Source organism: Myotis nattereri (assembly GCF_964212035.1).
Source record: "Myotis nattereri genome assembly, chromosome: 17".
NCBI classification, from domain to species: domain Eukaryota; kingdom Metazoa; phylum Chordata; class Mammalia; order Chiroptera; family Vespertilionidae; genus Myotis; species Myotis nattereri.
Genome location: NC_138092.1, coordinates 11,417,270 through 11,441,688, shown reverse-complemented (window position 1 = coordinate 11,441,688; position 24,419 = coordinate 11,417,270). Strand labels below are relative to the sequence as shown.

Below are 24,419 nucleotides of genomic sequence, written 5' to 3'. Positions count from 1 at the left end.
TCCTTTAAAAATGGTCAGCAACTCTGACATTTTAAGACTTGCTACTTCTCAACCCCTTCCGTTGACATTTCATACTTCTGACTACAACACACACGCCCCTTTTAAAGAGGAGAGGGGGGAGGTGAAAGGGATGATCTGAGTCATGTGACTCAACCAAAGCAGACCTGTCCTAGGATGTAATAACACCCCTAACATCTTGTTACCTTTTTAATTCGTCCACACAGCGCCTCCTGCTGGTCCTGGGGCCGCGGCTCGCGGCGGGGGTGGAGAGCGCGGAAAAGCGCGGCCTCTGGGGCTGAGCCGCCGGCCCCGACGCCGCCCTCCTTCCGCGGGGCTGCGGGGCGCTCGGAGCCGGCGCCGCGCGGAAGGCTGGCGGGAAAGCACGAGCAGCCTCGGCGCCGGCCGCCCAGTGCCCGGGGCCAGCGCCAGACGGAGGGCCGGGCGGCCCGCTCGCCGAGGGCGCCCCGCGGGCCGGCCGCCCGAGTTGGTCGCCAAGGGCCCCGCTCCCAGCTCGGCGACCCGGCCCGGACGCAGCGCGCCGCGCCCTCCCCCCCGCGCTGCCCCCGCCCCCGCCCCGCGCCACACCTGCTCCCCGCGCCACACCTGCTCCCCGCGCCACACCTGCTCCCCGCGTGGCCCACGCCCGAGCCGCCCGCGCGCTCCGTGTCCCCGTCGGAGGCTCACCTCCTCTGCGTTCCACGGCCTCCGCCGGGGCAGGCGGCGCAGTTCCATCTTGACTCCCCCAAGGAGCCTCTCCAGGAGGCAAGGAGCTCAACGACGTGCCCACTGCGGAGAAACCAGCCGGGGCCGCCTCCCGCCCGCACGGCCGCCGCGAGCCAGCGTGGCCCCCGCCTGCAGCCTGCAGCCTGCGCCCCGCGTCGCCGCAGGGCCCCCTTCTCCGCCGGCGGGGCCGGGCCCAGGCGCCCCGCGTCCGAGGCGTCTGCGGGCACGAGGCCGTCGAGGAGGCCGCCCGCTCGCTCCTTCCCGCGGGAAGCGGCCGGCCCAGACTCGGCGGCGGTGGGCACCGAGCGGTGTGCGCACCGCTGTTCTCGGAGGCCGCGGCGCCCGCGGGGCTCTCTGTGCCAGGAGGCGTTTGGCCAGCGAGGCTGGGAGGCTTCCCGGGAGCGCATTTGGGGGCTTGAGAGACTTTCCTAATGGAAGAGGGCGGCGAGGAGTGGTCTTCCGGCCCCAAACTAGGCCTCTCCCGGCCCTTCTCATCCCTACCTACCCCGCGCCTCGGATCTCCTCTCCGCACCCTCCCCCACCGCTCCGCCGGGTTCCCCCCAACTCCCCTCCCTCTCCCGTCAGTCCCCAAACCCCCACTCCTCTCCCCCCCACCCTCGCCCTCGCCTCTCCTTGGCTCACCTCCCTCTCCCCCTTTCCTCCCCTCTGGCCTGTGTCCCCCGCCTCCGCCCCCCACACCTGTTTGTATTTGGGTCTATTTGCTCACTCACCACCGGATAACCTCACTGTTGCTTAGTTTATCCGGAAATGCACTGCCCCCGGATATGAAGCTCATTTCACCTTTTTTACCTACAGCACTTAATGCAGTTTCTGGTATCCAAGGGCGCTGCGTAAATTCCGAAAAGAGGAAGGAAATGGAGCTCCACGCGCAGGAGGTCGCCTCTCTGGGTCAAGGCGAAGGTCCCCGTTCGCCAGCGGTGACAGCGGAGAGGTCCGCATTGGCTACATTGGCTACGTGACAAGACCATTCGCTCCATCGCTCTGACCTGGGTCCCGCCCAGGCTCTGGAGACTCCAAGCCAGGGCTGGGGCCGCCTGTTCGAAGGGGCGCACAGAGTCCTGAGAGCCTGGGAACCGGGGCCAGGCTTGTAAATGTCCCCCCGGGGAGCAGGCCGCGCTCCCCCGGGGGACCAGTGTCCAGAGCCCCGCCCGAGCCCCGAAGCGGAGAGCTGGCCAAGACTCTCGCTTCTGACCCCCGTTCCTGGAAGGTGCCTCGCGCCGGGACCCGGGAAGGGTGCGCCTCCAGGTTGCTCGGACCGTTCGGCTGAGCCCGCAGGCGCGGCCCTGGCTTTCCCTCTGCGCGGCAGTTCGTCCTTTGGAGCAAGACTGGAGAGGAACAGGGGCTCTGTCCAGCGGAGGCTCCTGGTGCACGCGAGCCTGGAGCCCCTTGGTAACCTTCATTCCTCTCCCAGAGACAAAATATGGAGGGCCACGTCCGAGCCCGGCGCGTTGACTGCGTGGCTTCTTTCTGCTCAGTGTGTTAACCTTATATGCTTTATGGAAATTATAAAAATATAGCATATATAATAAATATATTTTTGCAGATTACCTGGACTGGCATAAACAGAAATCTATTCGCTGTGGATACAAGTAGAGAGTCTTCAAGAAAAAAAGAGATGGCCAAGACTGCAATTTTGGGGCCCGGGGGCCACAATACAATACAACTCTTTCTCTCAGCTGGTTAAATGGCTATGGGCAGGTCACTACGTCCCGCTTTCCCTTCGTCATTCACTAAGTAATGTTGTTGGGTGAGCTGTATAATTCCTGCGGCCATCCCTTTCCAACTCAGAGACCCTCCCCCACAGAGGCTTTTTAAAATGTCAATTAGCTTTCGAATTGGTGGCTTTTGCTTTTCTTTTTAACCCTTTTAATCTCTGTTACATTCGAGGAGAGAAACAGTTTGCCATTTAAAGTCAAAAGCAAGTATTCAGAGAAGTCTGAAATTAAATGGAGAAAGTGGAAAGATCAATTAATGTAATTTTTTTGAAGTGTCCAGTTTCCCCAGTGAAAATAAAACCAAACCGAGCCCTTTAGTGCCCAGCCTCTGGTTCAGGTTTACAAAGGAGCGATGAAGTTCAAGTTTGTACAGGTTAGGGTATGTATTGGCTTTGTAGGTTCCAATCACTCCCTCTTATCTCTCTAGACTGCCAAATGGAATATTCTGGGTCTTATTTGCTTGTTCGATCAAGTGTGTCTTAAAGCTGTGTATCTTATTGTCCTTAGGACGAGTGGCAGAACCTGGCCATAAGTAAAATGGAGAAAAAAGGACTGGGTGGGGGGAAAAAAGGTTTAAGGGTTCTCCAGCAATATGCCACCTTAACTCAAAGCCCTGTCTTTCCTTTAGCTTCTTAGGTTTCCATGCAATATAGCCAAGAGTTAACTCTTCCTGAGTTCACTTCATGAGCCAACAGTCTGCATCTGTTATGAGTTAGGGGTGAGGTACTAAGGATGCTATATTGAGCAAACTTTGGGGTCCAGTTTAGAGACTAGTGAGATAGTTCTAAGGAAATTGCTGTTACATAGCAATACTTGGGTGTCAGGGGAGCATTAAGAAGAAACACTAGAGTCAAGATCCAGAAAAAAATGAAAAGCTCTCCAGAGGAGTGTCTCTTCTGCTGAGCTTTCAGGAAAAAAGTTGAAAGGGGGCAGTTGGGGAAGAGGGTGGGGGCATCAATGGGTATCCAAAGGACACACCTGAAGGCCCAAGGCTAGAGATAGCTTCCTTTAGGAAAGGTCAAGTAATCCCTCAAAGCAGAGACAAATGGTAAAAATTAAAATTAAAGGAATACAGCTAAAGAAGCAGGAAGAGGCTATATCTTGAACGACCTGGTGTACTGAATTTGAACTTTATCCTGAAAGCTATGGGAAGCTCTTGAAACATTTTAAGTGGGAAATGAATGATACAATTTGTTTTTTAGAAAGATCATTTTACAGTAATGTTGAGGACACACAGGAGGGTTGGATAGATAGTAGGAAAACCAGTTAGGAGACTATTACAGTAATGACTGATAGAAGTGATGAGAGTCTGAATTTAGACAATGATAGTGGCTGTAGTAATGATATTGAAGGAGGTTAGGGAGAGAGGGAGGGACTGATGCAAGAGATAATAGGAAAGGAGACTTGAGAAAACCTGGTGACTAATTAAGTGTGACAGATGAGAGTGGGGAGCCTGAGAAAGATTCCCAGGCTTCTAGCTTAAGTATCTGGACATTTGATGATGCCACTCACCAAGAGAGAAGCCAGGGTTGGAACACAAAGTTGATGTGTTCGTTTTGTGACATGTTGCGTTTAATGTGTCTGTGAGACATCCAGTGGAAGATGTCAGATGAATGGCTACCTGGGTCTGAGGTTCAGCAGTGATCTGGCTGAAGGAAAAGATTTACAAATCACCAGCATAAAAATAGTAGTTGAAGCCCTCGGTTTGTTGGATCATTCAAGGAGAGTATTCGATTAAAGAAAAAAATAGGGAACATAGAGTAAGAGAATAGCTTTTAAGGACATTAAGAAGGAATGGCCAGAAAGGCAGAAGGAAAACATAAGTCTGAGCACCGTTTGGGGGATACCTGTTATCTTCTAGTCAACGGCTTGGGTCTTGATATGCATTATTTTATTGAATCCTTGGGCACAGCCAAATAGGAATGAACCCCAAGAGCAACATAAAGCTAGAAAGTGTATCACTTGATTTTAGTATCCCCACAGGATCCCCTAGAACCTGGATAAGCCATCTTTCTGAGGAAGCATCTTCAGTCTATACACTTTACAGTTCAGCAAAGGTGTGATCCCACAGGGAGTCAGGAGTTCTCACTCAAATCCAAGACTCATCTTCCAAGATCCTGTTAACCTTTCTGAGGAACTGCCCCTTGCAGATGGATACAGAGGATGCCCACTTTCTTCAGAGACAGTCCTGTCTCCCTCTAGGAGTGTGATTTACACTATGGCCTCAACAGTAGAGTCTTATTAGAACACAACAAAACCCAACATTCCTATCGGGGTTGCACACTTTTCATTATTCCTAGAAAAAGATGAGACTTCTTGTGCCAACTCTTAATCTTTACTGACCCTTAGGTCTTCTTCTACTCAAAAGTCACTCTGAAAAAATGAGTTTGGATAAAGCCAGAAACGGACTGTAGTCCAATAAGACATAGAAAAAGGGACCTACCAGACTGAAAATAAGGGAAATAATTTTGTCAGTATAATTGAGAAAGAACCACAATTTCATGTTTTCAAAATTAAAAGATGTATAAGATAATAGAAATGAATAAATTATTCGTTAGTGTTCACTCATGTGTTTTTAATCCTGTAATATGGTTAGCTATTTCAAAGTATAGGGACTTTTGATCGTGGCTTTAGAACAATTCATAATGGCAGTTCTTTCATTTGTTTCTTCACACTTGTTTCAAGGAATGTAGAGACATATTCTGCCCTAGGGCTCCAGGCTGTTTACCTCTAAGGTGAGGCTCCTATGCAGAATTTTTGAGGGGTAAGCACACGGCTTCAGAAAGCAGTAGACTCCAAGTCTGTGGCTCAGTTTGCCCATTCTAAAAGCCATCCTCATTAATCATTTTTATGGTAATAGGTAACGGTGAAACAGAAACGCTGAGATGTATTTCACTGACCCACAGCACCCGTTTTTCATGGGGAATTATCCTCTTTAGGTTAAGAATTTTAGTGGAGTCTGTCAGGCAGGCAATGGGTGTCCCACCCCCCGCAAAAAAAGGAGAGTTATGGTTAGGGCAGTCTGGGAAATGTTGGGTTATTCTTTGTTAATCAGGTGTCTTTACTACTGTGCTTCTCAGACACATTAACTGTTGACATGTATTGTGAAGTTTCAGATGTATTTGACTACAAAATCTTTTTCGTCTCAGAGTTTAAAAGACTTTTGTCATGGATTATGCTTTAAAGAAAACTTATATTTGTCATTACTATCTGATCAGCACTGGGATAACATACTTCCACTGGAGAAAGTAATTCCAGTGCTCTCCCATCATTGGAATCACATTCACCTCCTCCAGCGAGTCTTCCACCCTCATTGACAAGGGAAGCTTCTACATGCTTATCATAGAAACTAACACATACATGGATAATAAATGTTTTATTTTTTATTCATGTTTTTCTTTATTTGTCTCTCATGCTAGATTAACACAGTGCCTTGCATACTAAAACTCAAATATTTGAGTGGTTATCAAGTGAATGATAAGTATTGGAAACAATATAAATTCTATCATATGAATCTCTTGGTTTCAGATATGCCATAGGGTTCCACATAGGACATTAGGTTATAGAAAGATAAAAAGGACAACCCCCATGACACACCCACTATGCAGACACCTATTCTACACTCTTTTGTCAGGGCAACCTTAATCATTACCAAGAGCTCCTGTGAGTGGAACCATTGCTGTATAATTCCATTGGATTGTTTCCATAAGGTTTTAGCTCAAGAGAGAAAACATGACTAGGGAAAAGGAATCCTTAATTACATCTTTAAAAAGTATGATCAAAAGCAACATTTAAGAAAAGTGTTTCCAGGGAAGAACTGAAGATGACACCCGGTATATAATAATTCATTTTTCCAAACCCCAGAGCATGTGATCAAAGCTGATATACATTATCTCAGGCTTGGTACCAGGGTGACTCATTTTTTTTTCTTACTTTTTTGAAGTTATTTGGATGAATAAGTAGATGAAGAAAAGCCAAATCAGGGCCAGCCAGGTGTAGACTATAAGAATCCTGCTGCCTGATCTATAATAATCCCCCCTCCTTTTTTTTTTTTGTTTTCTTTTTTAATGAAGAAGCTGTGGCCTTTGGCAGCTTGACACACTACCATGCAATTCAGACCCTTTTAAATCAAGATAGGAATATAGCATGTTAGAACTTGCAAGAGGAGGACAATGGAACCTCCTCTTAAATGTGGAGGAGGTTGCAAACAGATTAATTATCAGGCATATCGGTGTGATACAAGTACTCTTGACAACCTATGGGCTCCACGCTGGGATCATTCAGTTAATCTGGGTTAGGGATTTAGCTCTAACCAGTTGATCCTCCTTCCTACCAATATCACCAGAGCAGGAAATAAAACTATGAAGCTTCTAATTCTTCTCCCTCCTTCCATAAGGTCTACTAACATTGATTCATTGGTAATTGTTGGCAGATCTCCCAGGAAGACTGAGCATTTGCTACATTTACTGGCCTATTTGAACTGAGAGATGAAAATTTGCTAGTTTAGAATAAGCAATGTATTATTCTGAAGACCTGATGATGTAATGACAACAATCCCTAACAATTCTAAACATTTTAGAGGTTCAACTCACACATCTTATCTCTTTATGTAAGAATTCTCCCCTCCCCCAAGTTTACAGCTTTGAGAAAGTAGAGGGCAGGACTGGGCCAATCATTGGAAGGGGCAACAAGGCGGATTTTTGATTGAACATAAGACTTTTCTAACAATGGAACCTGAGGCTTTACAAAATAGTGACTGCTCTTCCTGTTAGTAATACAATTTAAGTGATGGACAAAGACATTTTTTAAAGTTCCTTTCAATCCAAAGACATTACTATTCTGGAAACATAATAAATATCATAACTTTGAAAATAAGCTAACTGTCCTGCCTAGCAAACCAGTATCCCATCAGCTCTGGTTCTCACCTTCTTTGATAAATAATATTTCTTTCTTCATTGGTTCTGAGAAACTGAGAGGGAGGTATGGTTGACATAGGAGGGGGCAAAAAACACCTCCTGAGCAACAAAAATATCTTGAACTCCACAGTCATTGTTGCATATTTTAAAAAAGCTGCTCTCTGTTTCCAAAAGAAAGAACCACGTTGGAATAAATATTCTTTGGTCACCAAAACTGTGAGGTCCCCATAATGTGAAGAAAGTTGAATGAGAATCAACATTATTAAATGTTGATTCAAATGCCATTTAATAATAGTCTTCTAAGAAAGGCCTAAAAATAAATGTTTAACCTGATATTGTATAATAGCATATATTATTTCTAACATCAATAAGATTTTTAAAATAACTTTAGATTAGCTCCTATTATTTTAGGCAAAGGTTAAATTCTTCTAGCATTTAAATTCTATAGTAATGAATATGACTTGACTCTATCAATTGTACTTTAACTTTTTTATTTTTTAACATTGGACACCTGTTATATACCTGCTAAAAGCTTTGACATAATTTATATTTGGATAAATAGTTCTACAACCACGAGTTAGCAGAAGAGTTTAAATTATTAGTTTATAAAAAGGTTTCAGAGAATTTTTAAAATTAAATAGTGCATGTAAAAGTAATTATAATAATGATTAATATATAGGGTCCATATTGCAGGTTATATCTTTCCAAACACTTTCACATAAATTCCTCTATTCTTTTTTCCTCTACTACACTGTTTTGTTTTCAAAAATGCTTTATTGAGATATAATTCATATACTACAACCATTACTGATTCTTTTTTTAAATATACTTTTATTGATTTCAGAGAGAAGAGGGGAGAGGGAGAGAGAGAGAAACATCAATGATGAGAGAGAATCATCAATCGGCTGCCTCCTACAGCCCGGGCATGTGCCCTTGACCAGAATCAAACCTAGAACCCTTCAGTCCGCAGGCCGATGCTCCATCTACTGAGCCAAAACAGCTAGGGCAACCATTACTGATTCTTAACCTTATTTAAATAGTGAGAGAGGAACTTGAAGCTGAAAAAAAACAGAAAGAAACCTTAAGTTTAAAACAAATAAGCAACTCTTAAGGAATCCATGTTTCACTAATATTTAAATTTAAGTATGTTTTGAAGAGATAGCAGAAGGAAGAAAATATTTTGAGGCAAAGTTAGAAAGACAAGAGGAGCGAATCAAGGCATCTGAATAATAATATGAGGAAAGAAAGCTTAATGATATACAGTATTCCATATCACCGGGGTACAGGGGGACAAGGGAGTATGGAGACTGGAAATTAAATTTGGTTTGGTCAGTATCAACAGAGCTGATCAGGACTTTTGAGAGAGGATGGGAAAGATTAAGAGACTAGCCAAGTTAATTTGGAAACAAGCCAGGTTCCCATATGTATAATAAGCCAAAGAACTGTCTGAGAGGATAGGTAATTCAAGAAGGTGGCCGAAGAAGGCTTGCTGCGCAAGGAGCAAAGATAAATCAGAATGCCCTGATGTCTGAAGTTTAAGTCAAGGGAAAAAATAACTTGTATATATTCTTGTGATATAAAACAAAAAGTGGCAGATCGCCTATTAATCAAAGACTCACGCTGTGCTTCTGCAGTCTGTGTTTTGATTCCAGTCTAAAATGGATGATTCACCAAGAAAACAAGGTTGAAGAAATGTTATTTCAAGTGTACTAAATAATCGATTTTAAAAAGCCAAACCGAATTACAGGATCCAGTTAAAACAACACTTTTTAAAAATCACATGAAGAGAAGAAATAAAGTATTGTATTTGAATTTAAAATATGATCTCTTAAATGTTGCCACCTGTTCCAAATATAAATGTAGGTGGAATTAGTGTAATAATGATCAGATTATTTGGTATTCGTTTTAAATGTTACAAAACTGAGAAATTCCCACTGGGTTTTTCACATCAGAATTTATTTCACTTAGTGTTCTTTATAAAATGAAATTGCTGTTTTTACTCAAAGTGGATTTGAGTCACCATATAAATTAATTTATGCCACTTTACCATAATCAGAGCACAATTAATTAAGTAACCTAATGAATACTTTGGTTAGGTTTTTATTACTACTACTAAATATAATGGAATTTTTTCAAACTGCTTTATTTCACCAATTTGTTCTGCCAATACAACATATTTTCAGTTTTCAACCAAATTACTCTTTTTATGTCATCTATTCCAAATAGTCATGTTACTTTTGTCATACTTGGTTGAATCAGAATTTACATGTAGGTGAATTTAGCCATAATTGAGATTTCACACGTTACCAAAATTCTGGTCATTGATTAATATTTAAACATTAGTTTACCTTATTAGCATATTCTGTGCTCTTAGTAAAAGGAGAAATTAAAAGCTTAGCACATTCAGATCCTTTGAAAATTTTAAGATATCTAAATACATAAGAAAATAAACCAACACTTCTTAACCTTTTTTGAATTACAGATGTTTCTGAAGATTTGATGAAAGCTATAGCTTCCTCTCCCCAGAAAAACATACACATGTGTATGTGCACATGAAATTTTGTTTACAATTTCACAGATTTTAGGGGCTCTCTGAGGTCTGCCTGTGGACCCACTAGGAGTCCAGGAACTCTGGGTTAAGAACCTCTGCGATAAAACTTCACTTTGCTTTGGCAAGATGGAAAACTTGCTAGTAGAAAGCATGACTGTTTAAGCTTCAGTTCTTTAGGGGCATCTATCTAAAAGGAATGATTTTTTAAAAAATCTCCCTAAAAAACTTTGGCTCGGTTATCCCTCCTGTTTAGCCTTAAAATGAGGACCAATTTCCTTTGGGTCAAACCCCAAACTCTTAGTGTCCTGACTTTCTAAATGCTTGACAACTATAGACACTTTAATGAAATCCAAATGGGTGAAATTCAACACTTCATTCTGATGCTCTTTACAGATGTTCTTAATAAGCACACCGAAGAAGTCCTTAGAAGCCTAGCTTCACACATCAACCAGGGGAAGAAAGAACTCATTGGAAAATGAAGATAATGAGTAATTCTGGAGAGTTCCTGTACCAGTCAATATCGAGCACTTACCACATAAACCTATAATCAGCTTTGCAGGGAAGTATATAGTGCACAGGGGTAAAGTTTACTGGAAGACTCCTGGGTAGCAATAGTGTCAGACCATACTACATTCTGATGCTGAATACTTAAATTCTGCTCAGGATAATTTTTTCCCATAAGAGCTTCATTTCTGTAAGTGATAATTTTTTTAGATGAGTACAGGAAAAAGAAGCTGAAACAATTACCTTTGGCTATCATGATAGTAAAACAATTATTTTAGTAGGCAGAAATGAAGACAAGTACTTGAATAGAAACTTTATGAATGCTAGAATTTTACGGGTAGAATGGATGTGATAACACCATCTATGTAGATTAGGTCACTATAATTATTCTGTTCTTCTGCTCCCTGTACTTGCCAACAGTGGATAAAAGCTCACCTGAAGTCTGTCTTCAAAGATCTGAAGAGAATAGTTGCAGCCTGGAAAATTATTTCCTTGAAAATTCTTTGAGACCATCTGGAGAGAAGGGTTTGGCACACTTACGTGGACACAAAGGCCTATTTCAAACATTTTTACCAGTGAATTTCCAACTTTGAATGTGAAAAAATACTCAATTTGTCTGACAAGATATTAGTGTTATGGGCCCTTTTCTTACCATTTTCAAAAGAGTAGCATTGCTTTACAGGAGGGTGTGCAAGTGAGGCACATTGACCTGAAAGGTGAGATCAGAAAGAAAGGTACTCAAGATTTTGCACTAGATTAGCCAGAGTTAGGACTTCTGATCCAGACCTTTCACTCTTATGTCCTACAGAGCCTTGGGCAATTTACTTCATCCCATTACTACTCCCCCATTCATCTCTTTCTTTATCCATGAAGTGAAGATAATGCTGACCTACCTAATAAGAAAGTTGTGTAAATTTACTGTCATGTTCAAAATATCCTGATAATTTAAAGCTTATTTAATTAAGTTTTAGTGTTTGATGCATATGTACCTTTTGCCCTGTATCTTAAATTAGAGATGGCTACAAAACAGCTAAGGCACCATCATTGTGTTTGTGCCTAACACCATCAACAATTGGAATAACATTAAGCTAGGGAGTGACCAGGGGAAAATAGACTTATGGGAAGGCAGGGCGGGAAGGCAAGTTTCTAGAATTGGTTTGCACCTTGAGAAAGTCACTTAACTTTTCTGCACCTCAATTTTCTGGAATGAAGTCCCTTGTGTGGTCCTTATTATATCTGTTTTTGTATGTATACATGTTTGTTTGTTTTTAATTTGGCCTCTTTAATTTGGCCAGGGTTGTAGAGGCCTTTTCTCTCTGGCACACCAATGTGTCTCTAGCATCACTGAGTAGCTGCCCATTAAATATCCAGTATTAGAAGGTTTCTAAAGTCCCTCTCAGCTCTAAAATTATTCTTTAAAAAAAAAAAGTTTATTATAAAAAGTTTCAAGTATATAGAAAGTATGGAGACATATAATAAACACCCCTACACACACCACTCAGTTTTGTCCAGTCTTAACAATTTCTATAGTTGTTTCATATTTTTTAAAAGAAATAAAGTATCATAAATACAGTTGATGTCCCTTTCAATGTGCACCAGTCCTTATTTTTTCCCCCTCCTTCTCCCCAAAGGTAATTACTATCTAGAATTTGGCGTTTATTTTAAGAACACTTTATACTTTTATTGTACTTATACAAGTTGTGTATTATGTCTTCAAACTTCACATGAATTATATCTACTTAACATTCTGCAACCTGCCTTTTTTTTTTTTTACACACGATGTGCTTGAGATTAATCTATGCTGATACAAGTACTACTAACCCATTTAAATTACTACATGATATTCCATTTTGTGACTAGCCATGATTTATTTATCCATTCTCCTGTTAGTGGATATTTATGTTCTTTTGAGTTGTTTTCTACTCTGAGCAATATTTCAGACAGTATTCTTGCCCATGTCACTTTCTGCAGATGTGCTTGAGTTTCTCTAGTGGAATTGCTGGGTCGAAGGGATATATATATATATATCTTCACGAGTCTAGGCCACAATATCTGACCCTTTGCCTATATTTCTATGGAGATAGTTGATCAAGTTATTTCCTTTTTTTTCTTTTTTGCTTTTGACCTGGGAAGGAAAGAAAGTGTTAATCAAGTTGACTAGAACATCATCTTTCCATTTCTAACCTTTTCTATCTCTAAATAGATAGAAATGGGGCTGAATCCTTATAGAAATCAAGAAGATTCTCATGAAATAAGCATCTTTCAGATGTATCTGGATCAGAACCACATAAAAAAACATGGCCATGTCCTGTCATCACATTATGATATTTACGACACAGCACTGTCACTCTGTGATGTTGCAAAACACAGTGCCACATGGCAAATATTGCAGAGGCCTGTGAATTAGTCTCTCTGAGAATTTGTGACTATGACCCGGGTCACAAGTGAAATCATTCTTAGGATAGAGAACCCCAGCAAAACAATGAGAAATGTTAAATTCTGGCCAATCACACCAATGGTACTACTGTTTTAATGCTGTCCTTAAATAGGCAAAATATCTATTAGTTTAACTTGCTGTTCCAAATTCTGGATCTTGTGCAATTCACTTAGCTTGAATTTCAAATGATCTGTTTGGAAAGGTAGGCTCTGGGAAAAGTTCCTCAGTCTAGTCTCTGCAATTAAATAGCTACTATACTTCAATAGATATTTCCTCATTCAATAAATATTAAAATATAATAAAAATGGGAGGGTATTTGTATTGTCTACTTGATGAAGTTTCTTTTTCCTAGACGAATTTTCTTGTTTAGATAAAAGACGTAGTACACGAACACTACAGTTTCACTGGGAAGTTTACCCTGGTAAAAAGACAGGAGCTCACATTCTAGCTTGTCAATGATCCATGGATAATGGGTCACCAGGGGATTTAAGAACTGTATCTTTCAGTTCTTGCCAGGGAGGTATATCATGTGCATTGATGTGAACCATAATATGACACACCTTGAAGAATCTTCAAAGCCCTGAGGCACTTTCTGAGCGGCCATCATGAAGGTAGGGAACTACAGGTTGTCAGTTAAAGAGATGGCATTTTTGTACATCATTTCAGAATGACTTTTTAATTTCATGTTTCATTCTTTTTAATATCTTTAAAATTGAAATTTATTTTTCCTTTCAAATGTATAATTGTTTGTTTCAAAACTAAAGAGTGGATCAAGAAAATAAAATATTACATGAATAGCACAACTCGATAGTTACCCAAATTTTACCTTTTGCAAATATTTTTCTTTCATCAAAATTCATTTATTAGCTATTGCAATGTTACCATTAATTACAATGTATGTATTTTTTCTTCATGATTAATTCTAATGAAAATAATGGATCCTCAAACTTAAAATTTCTTAGGTTTTTTTCCCCCCATTACCTTAGGGGAAGATCTACTTATACTGGTATGAAAAAGTAGCAATAGACCCAATTTATATTGTTTTATTGTTAAGGAGAGGGGGAAGCAAGTTGCAAAGGACTATTAGAGTATGAGCCCGTTTGTGTGTGCATGTTTCTAAGTGTACACTTACATTTGCATGTTCCCAGAAAAATGTTTAGAAAGATATACCCAAAATATTACGAGTGGCTACCTCTGGGAAATAAAATTAAGAGGATCATTAGTGGGTAAGGGAAAAAGAAAAGACTTTTACTTTATACAGTTTTGTGTTGTTTGAATTTCTTACAATCAGCATGATTGTTATCATCTGAAAAATAATAAGGAAATACATTTACTTTCCAGTTTAAAAACATAACTACCAATCAATAGTCTTCTAAAGAGAATCTAAAATATCAACAGTTTCAGGAAAACATGATATGACAGTATGCAAACAGAGATTAATTTGTAAACCTACTTTTATTTTTACTGAGTTAAAATTCTTTATGGGAGGAAAGTGATATGATTTCTTGGTATTTTCTAGCCGTTATCAACAATAGTTACCTCAATGAGAACCACCAATCTTCCAGCTAGAGAAGGCCTTGCTTATTATGTAGTGCAAATTCTCATTTTACAGATGAAAAACTGAGTCCCAGAGAGGGTAAGTGTCTTATTTGTAAACAATTCTAGAACTTAAATAAAATTAAATTCACCTTCTAACTTCTTGTCCATGGCTCTTTCCATCACAAAATGGCCTCCTGCTCTGAAATTTTTGTGTAATAATAATATAAATAGTAATAAAAAATGTCACTTAGCTCTGATCTTAAAATGAACATGCACCTACACCTCAATACATAAAGCATTACTCATAGCAAATTAATGTTCTTCATATAGAAGCTGAAGTAGCAAGTCATTTGGTGATGATATTTCAATTTATAAATTGAAAAGAAAATTGTTTTTACCTCTCTGTGATTTCCTCATATTAATCAATTATTACATTCTCTTTCTTCTTCTGCCTCTTTAAATTATTGAGTGGACTAAGATAACAAATAAAACAAAAAAAATTATCAAAGCCAAAGATGTTTATTATTGTGAGGAGAAAAAAGGAATTTAAGGACAACAACAATTAAAAAAAAAAAAAAAGTAGATGGGGAGAACAGGGAAGAGTAGTGAGAACCAAGGCAGAAGAAGACTTGACAACTCCAAGGACAGTGGGTAAATAAGTAAAGAAAAGTAGGTTGAGATTTGTTTTATGTTTATTATGGTAGGTACATAGTAAATGACTGATGGATAAGATAAAGGGGATGACGGTGTCAAAGGCTAATGCAAAAGTTCTCAGTCTCTAATACACATAAGAACTACCTGAAGTGCTTGTTTAAAACAGAGTTCTGAGTCGTTATCACCAGAAATCCCATTCACCCCCTGGATTAGGGAGGACTCAGAAATAAGTACCCTGGATACTTCTAATGATCTCACCTGGAGAAACATGAGCTAGACGTATCGAAGCTGTTAACAGGGAGGAAAAGTATCAGGACACAGAAACCTAGAGAAGAGAAATGATAGGAAAAGGAGATTTGAATAGAAATCAAGGAAGAAAGAAAAGGAAACTAGAAAGTAAGGTGTAACTAAATTAGGGGGATGGTTTAGAAGAAGTATGTGTGGGTGTGCATGAAAAGAGACAAGACTGGTCAGAGGCAATAAAGCACGATGAAAAACCAAAAATATTGAGGAAATTAAGGTTTTTATCTTGGATTTTAAAATAATGTTGGGTTTTTGTGTATGTTTTTTACTTTGTTTTCTTTATAAAAGTAACACATGGTCATTGTGGAAGAGTTGAAAATAAGAAAAGGAGAAGAAATTTTTTGTTATTCATGAATAGCTGCTATTAATATTTTGGTATATTTTCTGCTAGTCTTTGTTTATGCTTAGTTTTTTTTGTTTAGAGGTTTTATTTAATTAGTTTGGATAATATTGTATATGCCATTGAGTATCCTTCATATATATATATATATATGGCTAATATTGCAAATTGTTCCCTTGGGAGTTCAACCGGGAGAACGGGAGTTCGATTACTCATTATGATTGTACTGACCACCAGGGGGCGGTGCAGAAAATGGCAGGCGACCAGCTGGCCAGGCCTAGCGACCCTACCCGTGCACAAATTTCGTGCACCAGGCCTCTAGTAGTATTATAAGCATATCTATCTATATAAAAGACTAAGAGGCAAAGTGTCCCCACGGGAGTTCGACCGGGAGTTCTACTGCTCGCTATGATGTGCGCTGACCACCAGGGGGCGGCACAGAACGAAGGGATGCCCCTGCTGGCAGCAGGCAGCTGGGGAAGGGAGGCCCCAGCTGGCAGTCGGAAGGCCCTGATTGGCCCTGATCACCAGCCACACCTAGGACCCTACCTGTGCATGAATCTCATGCACCAGGCCTCTAGTCCTAACATAAGGTTATTCATGGAATCCTCATTTTTAACATCTGTGTAATATTAATAACAATCAGTTCTGCTTTCTTCCTTGCTTGCAGAACTCAGGTGTTTTCAGGCAGCCAAGGGCTCCTAGGAAGACTGCCTTCATTTCCATGCATAAAAGGTGAATTTTAGTCTTAGTCAATCATGGTTATAATTCCATGTCAGTGATTGGCTGAGGAAGGGGCAAGTGAATTAATTTGCCCAATAATATATGAGAGCAAGTAGACAGGTTGGACTTATGGAGGAGATTCTTAGTTCTCAAAAAGTGAAACAAGAAAGAGATAACCCCCTTTTCTGCCTATGGAATGTGTGTGAGAATGAAGTACTAGAGCTGATGGTTGGAGCTTTTGCAGCCATCTTCTGTCCATGAAGGGAGCAATTACGCACAAAGACACAGAAGAGAAAATAAGAAGAACTGGGCGTTGGATGATCCTGTCACTCCAATTAACTACACATCCCTGAACCCTACCTTGAGACTTTTTTTTTTAACGGAAGAAAATAAATTCCCTATTGTTTAAGTCACTTTTAGTCTGTTTTTCTGTTTCTTGTAGGTAGGAAGCATCCTAAGAGATAGAGCATTATAATTTACCTTAAAATTTTTCTTCTTGTGGTATATTTGTGTTACCGTTTTTTCACTATCAGTTTTTGCCTTGAATAGTTTCAAGAAAAAAGTTACTTGCTTAGATACTAATGTAATTTATGTTAGGTGGGGAGGGGGGAAGGGAAGGGCAGGACCAAAAAGCAATAAAGAAAGGGAGCAGGAATAAACATGAACTATCTCAGGTCATCAAAGCTGAATCATTCTGAATCTCCACTCCCTGTATTGCTCATTGCTGTCGGCAGAGGTGCTTATCAGTGGCAAGTTACATTTCAGAAGGAAAAATTGGGAAATATGGTCTCAATATAACATACAAATAAAGATGAACACAAATAATCCTCCAAAATACAAAGCCATTCCTGCTTGCAATATATGGCAAGGCTTCAAATTTCTTTTACAAGGCTTTATTTTTATAACTTTCTTTATTATAATAATAATAAAATTACTTTGGTAATAAGAAAGGCAACCATCATGCCATGGTAATACCCTTTCATATTAAAATTTGCTGTAATTTCTACACTGTGTTTAATCCAAATGCATCTCGTCTATCATGTTGACAATAGTAAAGAACTAATGTTTCCCAAGTGCCTTCCAGGGGTAGACGGACCCTTCCAGAATCAAATTTGGGGCAAGGGTACTTGATTGAACAGGATTTAAGGGAAGAAATCTAAATGCCTATGCTAACATCTGACAAATGAACAGAAGAGACTCGCATTAACTGCCTCTGATTTCATCAGTAGTTGTAATTGGGCCTACTTATGATCTGAGATTTGAGATTTGTTTACTTTTTAAATATTTAGTTGTCCTAGAGTCAAATTTTGGAAAGGCCTTCTAATGTAAAAGAGGATGTGCCTGGGCAACACAGTAATCTTAATGACTACATTATAAAGCACGAGGCCACAATGACCCCTATGTAAATATTAGCACCAATAAGTGGACTTAACACACATTGGTAACTTTAGAGTAACAATTATTTTACAACGTAATTCATATTTAGAAATTATTTTTAATCCCCCGCCCCCGCCCCCGCACATAGATTGTAAAATGAGATTAAAGTCATAGCTCAGTACAGTGCTCATAAAGGTCTTCCACACTGCGGTTGTGACTTGTGATATTTCTCACTCTGGTTTCTGGCCAGGAGTATTCATTCATGAGCTGACTATGAGAGAGGCTGTAAGGAAAACTAATCTTAAAACTCAAAGAATGACTCTTCTCTATGCAAAAAAACTCACCAAAAAAACCCAAAACCACCAAAAAAAAAAAAGCGCAGCAGACCAATTTCATAAGATAAGATGTATCGTTTTCTCTATGATGTCGCATAAGTTTGTCTCATGTAAGATTCACTTCCTGCACACTTGGACATCCTAAAGAAGAAACAACACTCAGAATTTGAAGAGGAACCCACTGTTCTAAAGTTCACCTGAGATCCTGAAGAGTGTAGGTTGAGGGTAGCTATAAAACTAAGTCCTATTAGAGATTTTCAAATTATTCTAAAATGTTCCACCAGATATGGAAAGGCAGAAACTGATCATGAAAATCGTTGGAACCAAGCACAGGGCTTGGCAAATGAAAAGAACATAATAAGCATTTGTTAAGTTAATGACTGCATAGATAAATTAGCCTTAAATTGTGAAGCAATGTATATATCGAAAGGGGAAATGCTTTCTCCACTTTCTTCTCTGATTTTTCTCATTCACTTCTGATTCCCATTTTTTCAACAAAGACAAATGAAGAGGGATCGTTTTCTGGTTATACCTATCTCCAGATCCCTGTGACAGGGACTTCAAGACTACGCCTGAGCTTGATGGTGAGCAAGAGTCATTCTTTGATAATGTGACTGAAGCCTGTGCATTGGAACTGTTGAAGCTTGTAGTCAGTCGAGGTGGGTGGGGCTGTGAAACTGACCACATGGAAAAAGCCTGCAGGATTAGGAAAGCTTTAGGGACAGTCCATGTGTAACCCTGCCCAAAGCATTCAAATCTTCTGTGCCAAAGTGGGCAGGATCTTGAGAGAGTAGGGATAGGGAGGTCACCGAGTTAATTCTATACAAACAAAAGAAAACAAACAGTCTCATTCCTCTGAATACCACACACATATGCACCCGTCCTTCTCCTCTCTCCTCAGTGAAGCCTTTAGGCCCATCCCATGTTGGGAAATGCATTTGTGCGGGTAGTAGACACACAGGCTGGTGAGTGGACACTTTGTTGAAGAGAGGTATCTCTCATGAGAAGCAGAAGTGACTTCCAGCTAGCTCCCCTGAGAACAGAGGAAGCAGTGAGTCAGAACAATTTTGAAAACTCCTTGTCAGTCCTATTGAACAAGGCACTGGTGAGAAATTTTGAATCTAGTCCTCAAATCCCTACCTGCCTTTCTGGAGGATTATAAGGTGCAAATATAGGACATGTTGCCTAGTATCACTCTGAACATAAAACATGCCATTCCACACAAATGTACAAATGTGGGAAAAAAAAAAAAACCTCTGAAAATATCTAATTCATGCTGCTGTTCAGTATTAAAGTTTGTGAGACCCTACTGGGCCACGGGGTTACAGGTTCCTCTGATGTTCCCCCTTTAAGTTCAATGATTTTTCCTTCCAGACTCCGCATCGTACTACTGTTTACGGGCAGCCAAAGTCCTCCTCCCAAATCCTACACAGGGTCGTCATTCTATCAGTGTCATATTCCCCAGAAGCCATTTGGGAAACGTTGAAATGCCTCAGAAGGTGATTACAGATTTGCCATGAGTTCTATACACAGAGGCACCTGTACTTCTGGCACGTTCCCAGGGACAAAAGGGCCAACTAGTGACAGAAACCCTGCTGGTGGCCTAACTCGGTTTGCTTTGCAGAGAAATCCGAAACTTCTGGAAGAAAAGTTCTCTACCCTTGGAAAGAAATGTTGTGTGCAAACACAGCCAAGTGGCCTCTCTCTCCTCTCGTCCTCCATCTTCTTAAGGTTGTCGTATTCCCCCCTTACCCCCCCCCCGAACCCCGTGTTCTGCAGGTCTTAGACCTCTCCCCTGAAGGCAGGGTAAAGTCTGTCTATAGTGCTAAATCACAGTGTTCAAAGTCTAATGGCAAGAGAAGTTGCCCATCATAAACTCTGACACTAGGTCAAGGACTTTAAAGAAATGAAATGGTGAGCAGTTCCCTTTTTCTTCTTTTTTCTTATGCTTCTTCCCACCTTGTGCTTTTAAGCGGGGCAGTCATTGGACTTGCAGCTCATTAATAATAACTATGTTGCTTTTCTCTGAAGGAATAATAGGAAAGGACAGCACAGCTGTCCCACTCCAAAATGCCACCGTACAAAAAGGGAAGAGCTGAAGTTCCAGTAAGAGAACTGCAGGTCTTGTTTTTAAAGCCGAGGGGGGAAATATACCCTTCGATACTGGCTATTTTAGAGGCAGCCCACTCTTGCAGAGCACAGAGGAAAAACAGAGGCTAAATAGCAAGACCCTTTGCAGGAGAGTTGAAACAAGAAAAAAGTTTTATTTTGAAAATACAGTCTTTAAAGATAAATTTGGCTTCCATTTTCCATATCCAGGTGCATCCAACAAGATACAAAAACAAACAGAACAACAACACCAAGACCCACGACATTATGTACAGAGCTCTAAAATGAGCTGTGCATATCTACAAGGAACTCGCATATGCTCTTTGTGAAGGGATGTACGTGTGTGGCTGTCTACAGTTCTCAGTCCTCCAGAAGCTCAGTTAACTCCCTGGAGCTGCAGGTGCGGCTGCAGCAAGGGCAGAGCTGGGGTCAGTGAAGGGTTGCAGGGGGGGGGGGGCGGGGTGGAACCCCCGGGTGGGAGGTGTGGAGGGGTGTCTGGGGAGAGGGGAGCAGGGGGGCACGGGGACAGATCCTGGGCTTCTCTAGAAGTCCTGCCGCGGGGTGTGAGTCAGGCTGTGCCGCCGCAGATCACAGTTTCGCCTGAACACTTTGCCGCACTGCTCGCAGCTGTAGGGCTTGATGTCTGTATGGGTGAGAAGGTGAGTTTTCAGATTACTTCTCTGATTAAAGGTTCTTCCACATGTGGGGCATTTGTGTGGAGATTCCTGTTCAGATGTGAAGCAAGCAAAGGGATTAATCCTTCACACCACCACCGCACCCTTCTCAATAGTTGTCTCATTGGTATCACATAACACACGCACGCACGGCAACAAAAGAGGGCACAAATCCCTGCCCCTAATCCTCCAATCACTAACACACACGCGCAGGCACACAGCGGGGCCGATGACACTGATAACGGGGCTGCCGGCCACCGCGGTGGGTTCTGTGATTGCCAGCTCTTTACATTTCATCACCATGTCACAGGCAGGAAAAGGGGGAAGGAAAAACTCTAATCCTCTCTTAAGGAACGACATTCTCCCGGGTAATAAGTCTCCTCTTTGCTGGAAAATTAAACTATTCCTCCATGTTCTGAACACTACAAATTATGAGGCCCCTGGGAAAGAGAGAGCATATGGGATTTCACCATGACTCCATTATCAAAATTACCTTTATTTCCTCCCAAACACGAAAGCCTTACATGCAGGGCAGATGGGATAAAATAATAATAATAATAATAATAATTCTAAAATTAGGATGTAGACTAGAATGGCCTGTTCTTTAAGAAAACATAACACTGTTTTATGTTAAATAGGATTAATTTTATGTATAAAAAAGCAGAGTATTGCTTTTCCCACCTAGAAAAAAATAATCTAAATAGTCTTTTGAGAGGAAGACTCTGCCACTGAACACCTTTCGTCGAGCAAACATGATAAAACGGAACCAGTCACTGTTTTTGTTTTGCTTTTAACAAGAAAACAAACTTACCTGCATGTGTAAAGTTTTGTGAACGGCTAGAGTTCTAGACTGACAAAATCCTTTCCCACACTCCTGACACTTGAAGGGCTTTTCTTTGGAATGAATATACCTGAAAATCAATATAAGGTTTCATTGAAATGGCTTTCCCACCACAGTGAGCAGACTCTTTTGACAATTACTGAACTCGACGTCATGAAAGGACAAACGAAACAGGATTCCCATTATGTATGTTTTTAGATTGTATTTCCCCCCCCCCCCCCCCTGTGTAATTCTGTTTATGGTTAACCTCAACTAACAGACTCTTCCCAACATTCACTGGACGTCGGTTTTATCTACACTTGATCGCCCTCTCTGGCGTATTCTGGAGCTCGAAATCCTGCCGAGAGAGTCGTTTCGGGGCCTCTAGGATTTCGCCAGGGATTTAAACGGGCCAAATCAAGATGTAAAGCGAGGGGGAGTTGGGGGGGTGGGGTGGGGACTGACTTTAGCGAATCCCCGACCAGCCACGGAGGATGGGCACTCAAGTCCCACCTTGGGTAACAAACTGCTGGTGGAGTCCCAAGAGAGATACCCCACCCCCCACTCCTGGGAAGTTTTTACCGGATGAAAACATTTACGTTTCTAGTATTTCTTCAATTGCCGTTGATTAATGCAGAGTTTAAGCTCCTGAGGGCGGGGCGGGGCGGGGGTGGGGGGTGTAGCTGTGCCTAAATTCTGGGATCTCAAGACCGACCTCCGCAAATAAATGTAAAAGGCGGAAGGTCCGGGCGTTAGGCTCTGGAGAGCACGCTGGCGCTGGCGTGGGGGTAGGGGATAGGGAAGGGAGGGAACCCAGTTGGGGGTGGCCCAGAGTAGACATCCAGAAATGGTCTCCAGGCTGCCATTGTGGGATTTGGGGTCCCCAGGCTTTACCTGCTACCCCCACCCCAAGGGCGACCTGGAGGAAACTGAGAAACCGATCACAGCAACCAAAACCAACCCACCCGGTTTTAGCTGCCAAAGCCTGAAAAAAGGACCTCCCGCGTGCATCCCGAACTAGAACGCAGCAGCAATGGCCGGTGAGGGGAAAAGGTAACTACTGGCGGGTCGCTGGGGCCTTCTGGGATCCAGGCTAGTTGAGCGGGGCTTTCCGTGGCACTCGGGGTGCCTCTGAGGCTTTGGTATTTAGGGCGACCTCGCCGCACCTCCCGCGGCCAACCTCCGGCTCCATCTCACCTGTGATCCCGCAGGTGGTCCTGCCGCCGGAAGGCCTTGTGGCAGATGTCACACGTGTACGGCCTCTCGTCCGTGTGGGTCCTCTCGTGGATGAGCAAGTTGTAGGATTTGGTAAAGTGTCTGCCGCAAAACTTGCAGATAAACTCTTTTTTCGTTTTCGAGGGCAGCCTCCCCCGGGAGGGCTTTCTGTCCGGAGTCAATTTACTGAGGCCCGAGATGGGGCTGCCCAGCCCCGGGCTCAGCTTGGTCAGCTCGCCCATCTTCGGGGGGTCCTCTTGCGTGGCGGCCACGGCCAAGTTGGCAAAGTCAAAGCGGGGCCGGTCCTTGTGCAGGGCTGGGAGGACGTGGGCGATGGCTCCCTGCTTGGGGTGGAAGAGGTGAGTGGTGAAGGGCAGAGCCTGGAAGGGGAAGCGCGCGTCCATGAGGCCCTGCGCCGCCGCCATCTCGGTGAGGGTGGAGCGGGTGATCTCGTGCACGTTGGGGTACCCCAGCGTCCAGTGGTTCATGTGCATGGTCTGCACGGCGCTGAGCCCGTACAGGCCCTGCAGGTGGTCCACGGCGGCGGGGAAGGTGTTCACGGCCTGCAGGAAGGAGTAGTTGGTGAGCTGCAGCGACGGGTGGAGCGGGATGGGCGCCGGCAGGGCCTTGCTCCCCATTTTCCGGGCTTCCGGGGGTCGCAGGGAGCCGCCCCTTTCTTCCAGGACTCAGAGGCGCGTGGGTGTGGGGCTCCCGTGAAAACCCAGAGAGACGACAGCAGAGACACCCTGAAAATGACAGGGAGAGAGAGGCAGAGTCGTGATTGTTATCCAAACCAGCTCGGTCTGAACTTTGGCGCAGGCGCGAGTTACCACACCTTCCTTCTAAGTCCTCCCCACCCTCCTCCCGCGCCCCGAAGAGGAGGTGGGGGAACCCTTGCGCCTGGCCAGGGCGTCAGGCGGGCCAGGAAAGGTCCCCTGTGAGCTGAGCTGGGGACCCACAGGAAGGTCGGGCTCCTGCAGGGATGGAGCTGGAGACTCAGGTCCGGGAGAAGGAAGGGGGCAGGGGCGCTCCAGCAGAGGCAGCGCCGGGTCCAGCCCGCCCACCTCACCCTGTCTAGCGAAGCTCAGTCAACCCCCGACCACCCTGATGCCAACACCACGCAGGCCCCGGCTCAGCCCCTGCCGCCTGGGAGCTACCCGAGAAGGACGGGCTGGGGGTCCCACCCGGCCCAGCCCCGCGCGGCGGCTCCTCCCGGTGCGCCCCGCACTTGGCCGGGCCCAGTGGCCCGGGTGCCGGGAGCGCAGCTGCGGGTGCTTCGTGCTCCCGGGCCCTCGAGCACTCGGAGAGGCCCGCTTCGCCCCGCGCTGACCTCGGAGGTTTTCTTTTTCCTTCCTCTGCCTCCGTCCCATTCATCAGCCGTGACGGGCCGCAGGAAAGAAAAGTGACACCTCCGGGGCCGGGTTCCACCAGGAATCGCCTCCTCCTTCCCAGGGGCCTTCCAC

The 24,419-nt window shown here is 43.1% G+C and overlaps 1 protein-coding gene across 2 annotated transcripts; it reads right to left on the bottom strand.

Annotated features, from left to right (window-relative positions):
* Positions 1–20,373: 20,373 nt before the first annotated feature.
* Positions 20,374–23,702, bottom strand: OSR2 (odd-skipped related transciption factor 2; the record flags this gene model as incomplete). 2 transcript variants are annotated; one of them, XM_081110948.1, is made up of 3 exons in its annotated part: positions 22,939–23,702; positions 21,733–21,832; positions 20,374–20,890 (listed from the first exon to the last, which is right to left on the bottom strand). In XM_081110948.1, the coding sequence occupies exons 1-3, from the start codon at positions 23,592–23,594 to the stop codon at positions 20,816–20,818; spliced, it is 831 nt and encodes a 276-aa protein (XP_080967074.1). In that variant the 5' UTR covers positions 23,595–23,702. The 2 variants fall into 2 exon arrangements, with proteins under 2 accessions (XP_080967074.1, XP_080967075.1); XM_081110949.1 differs by having other exon boundaries at positions 20,790–20,972; positions 22,939–23,674.
* Positions 23,703–24,419: the final 717 nt, after the last annotated feature.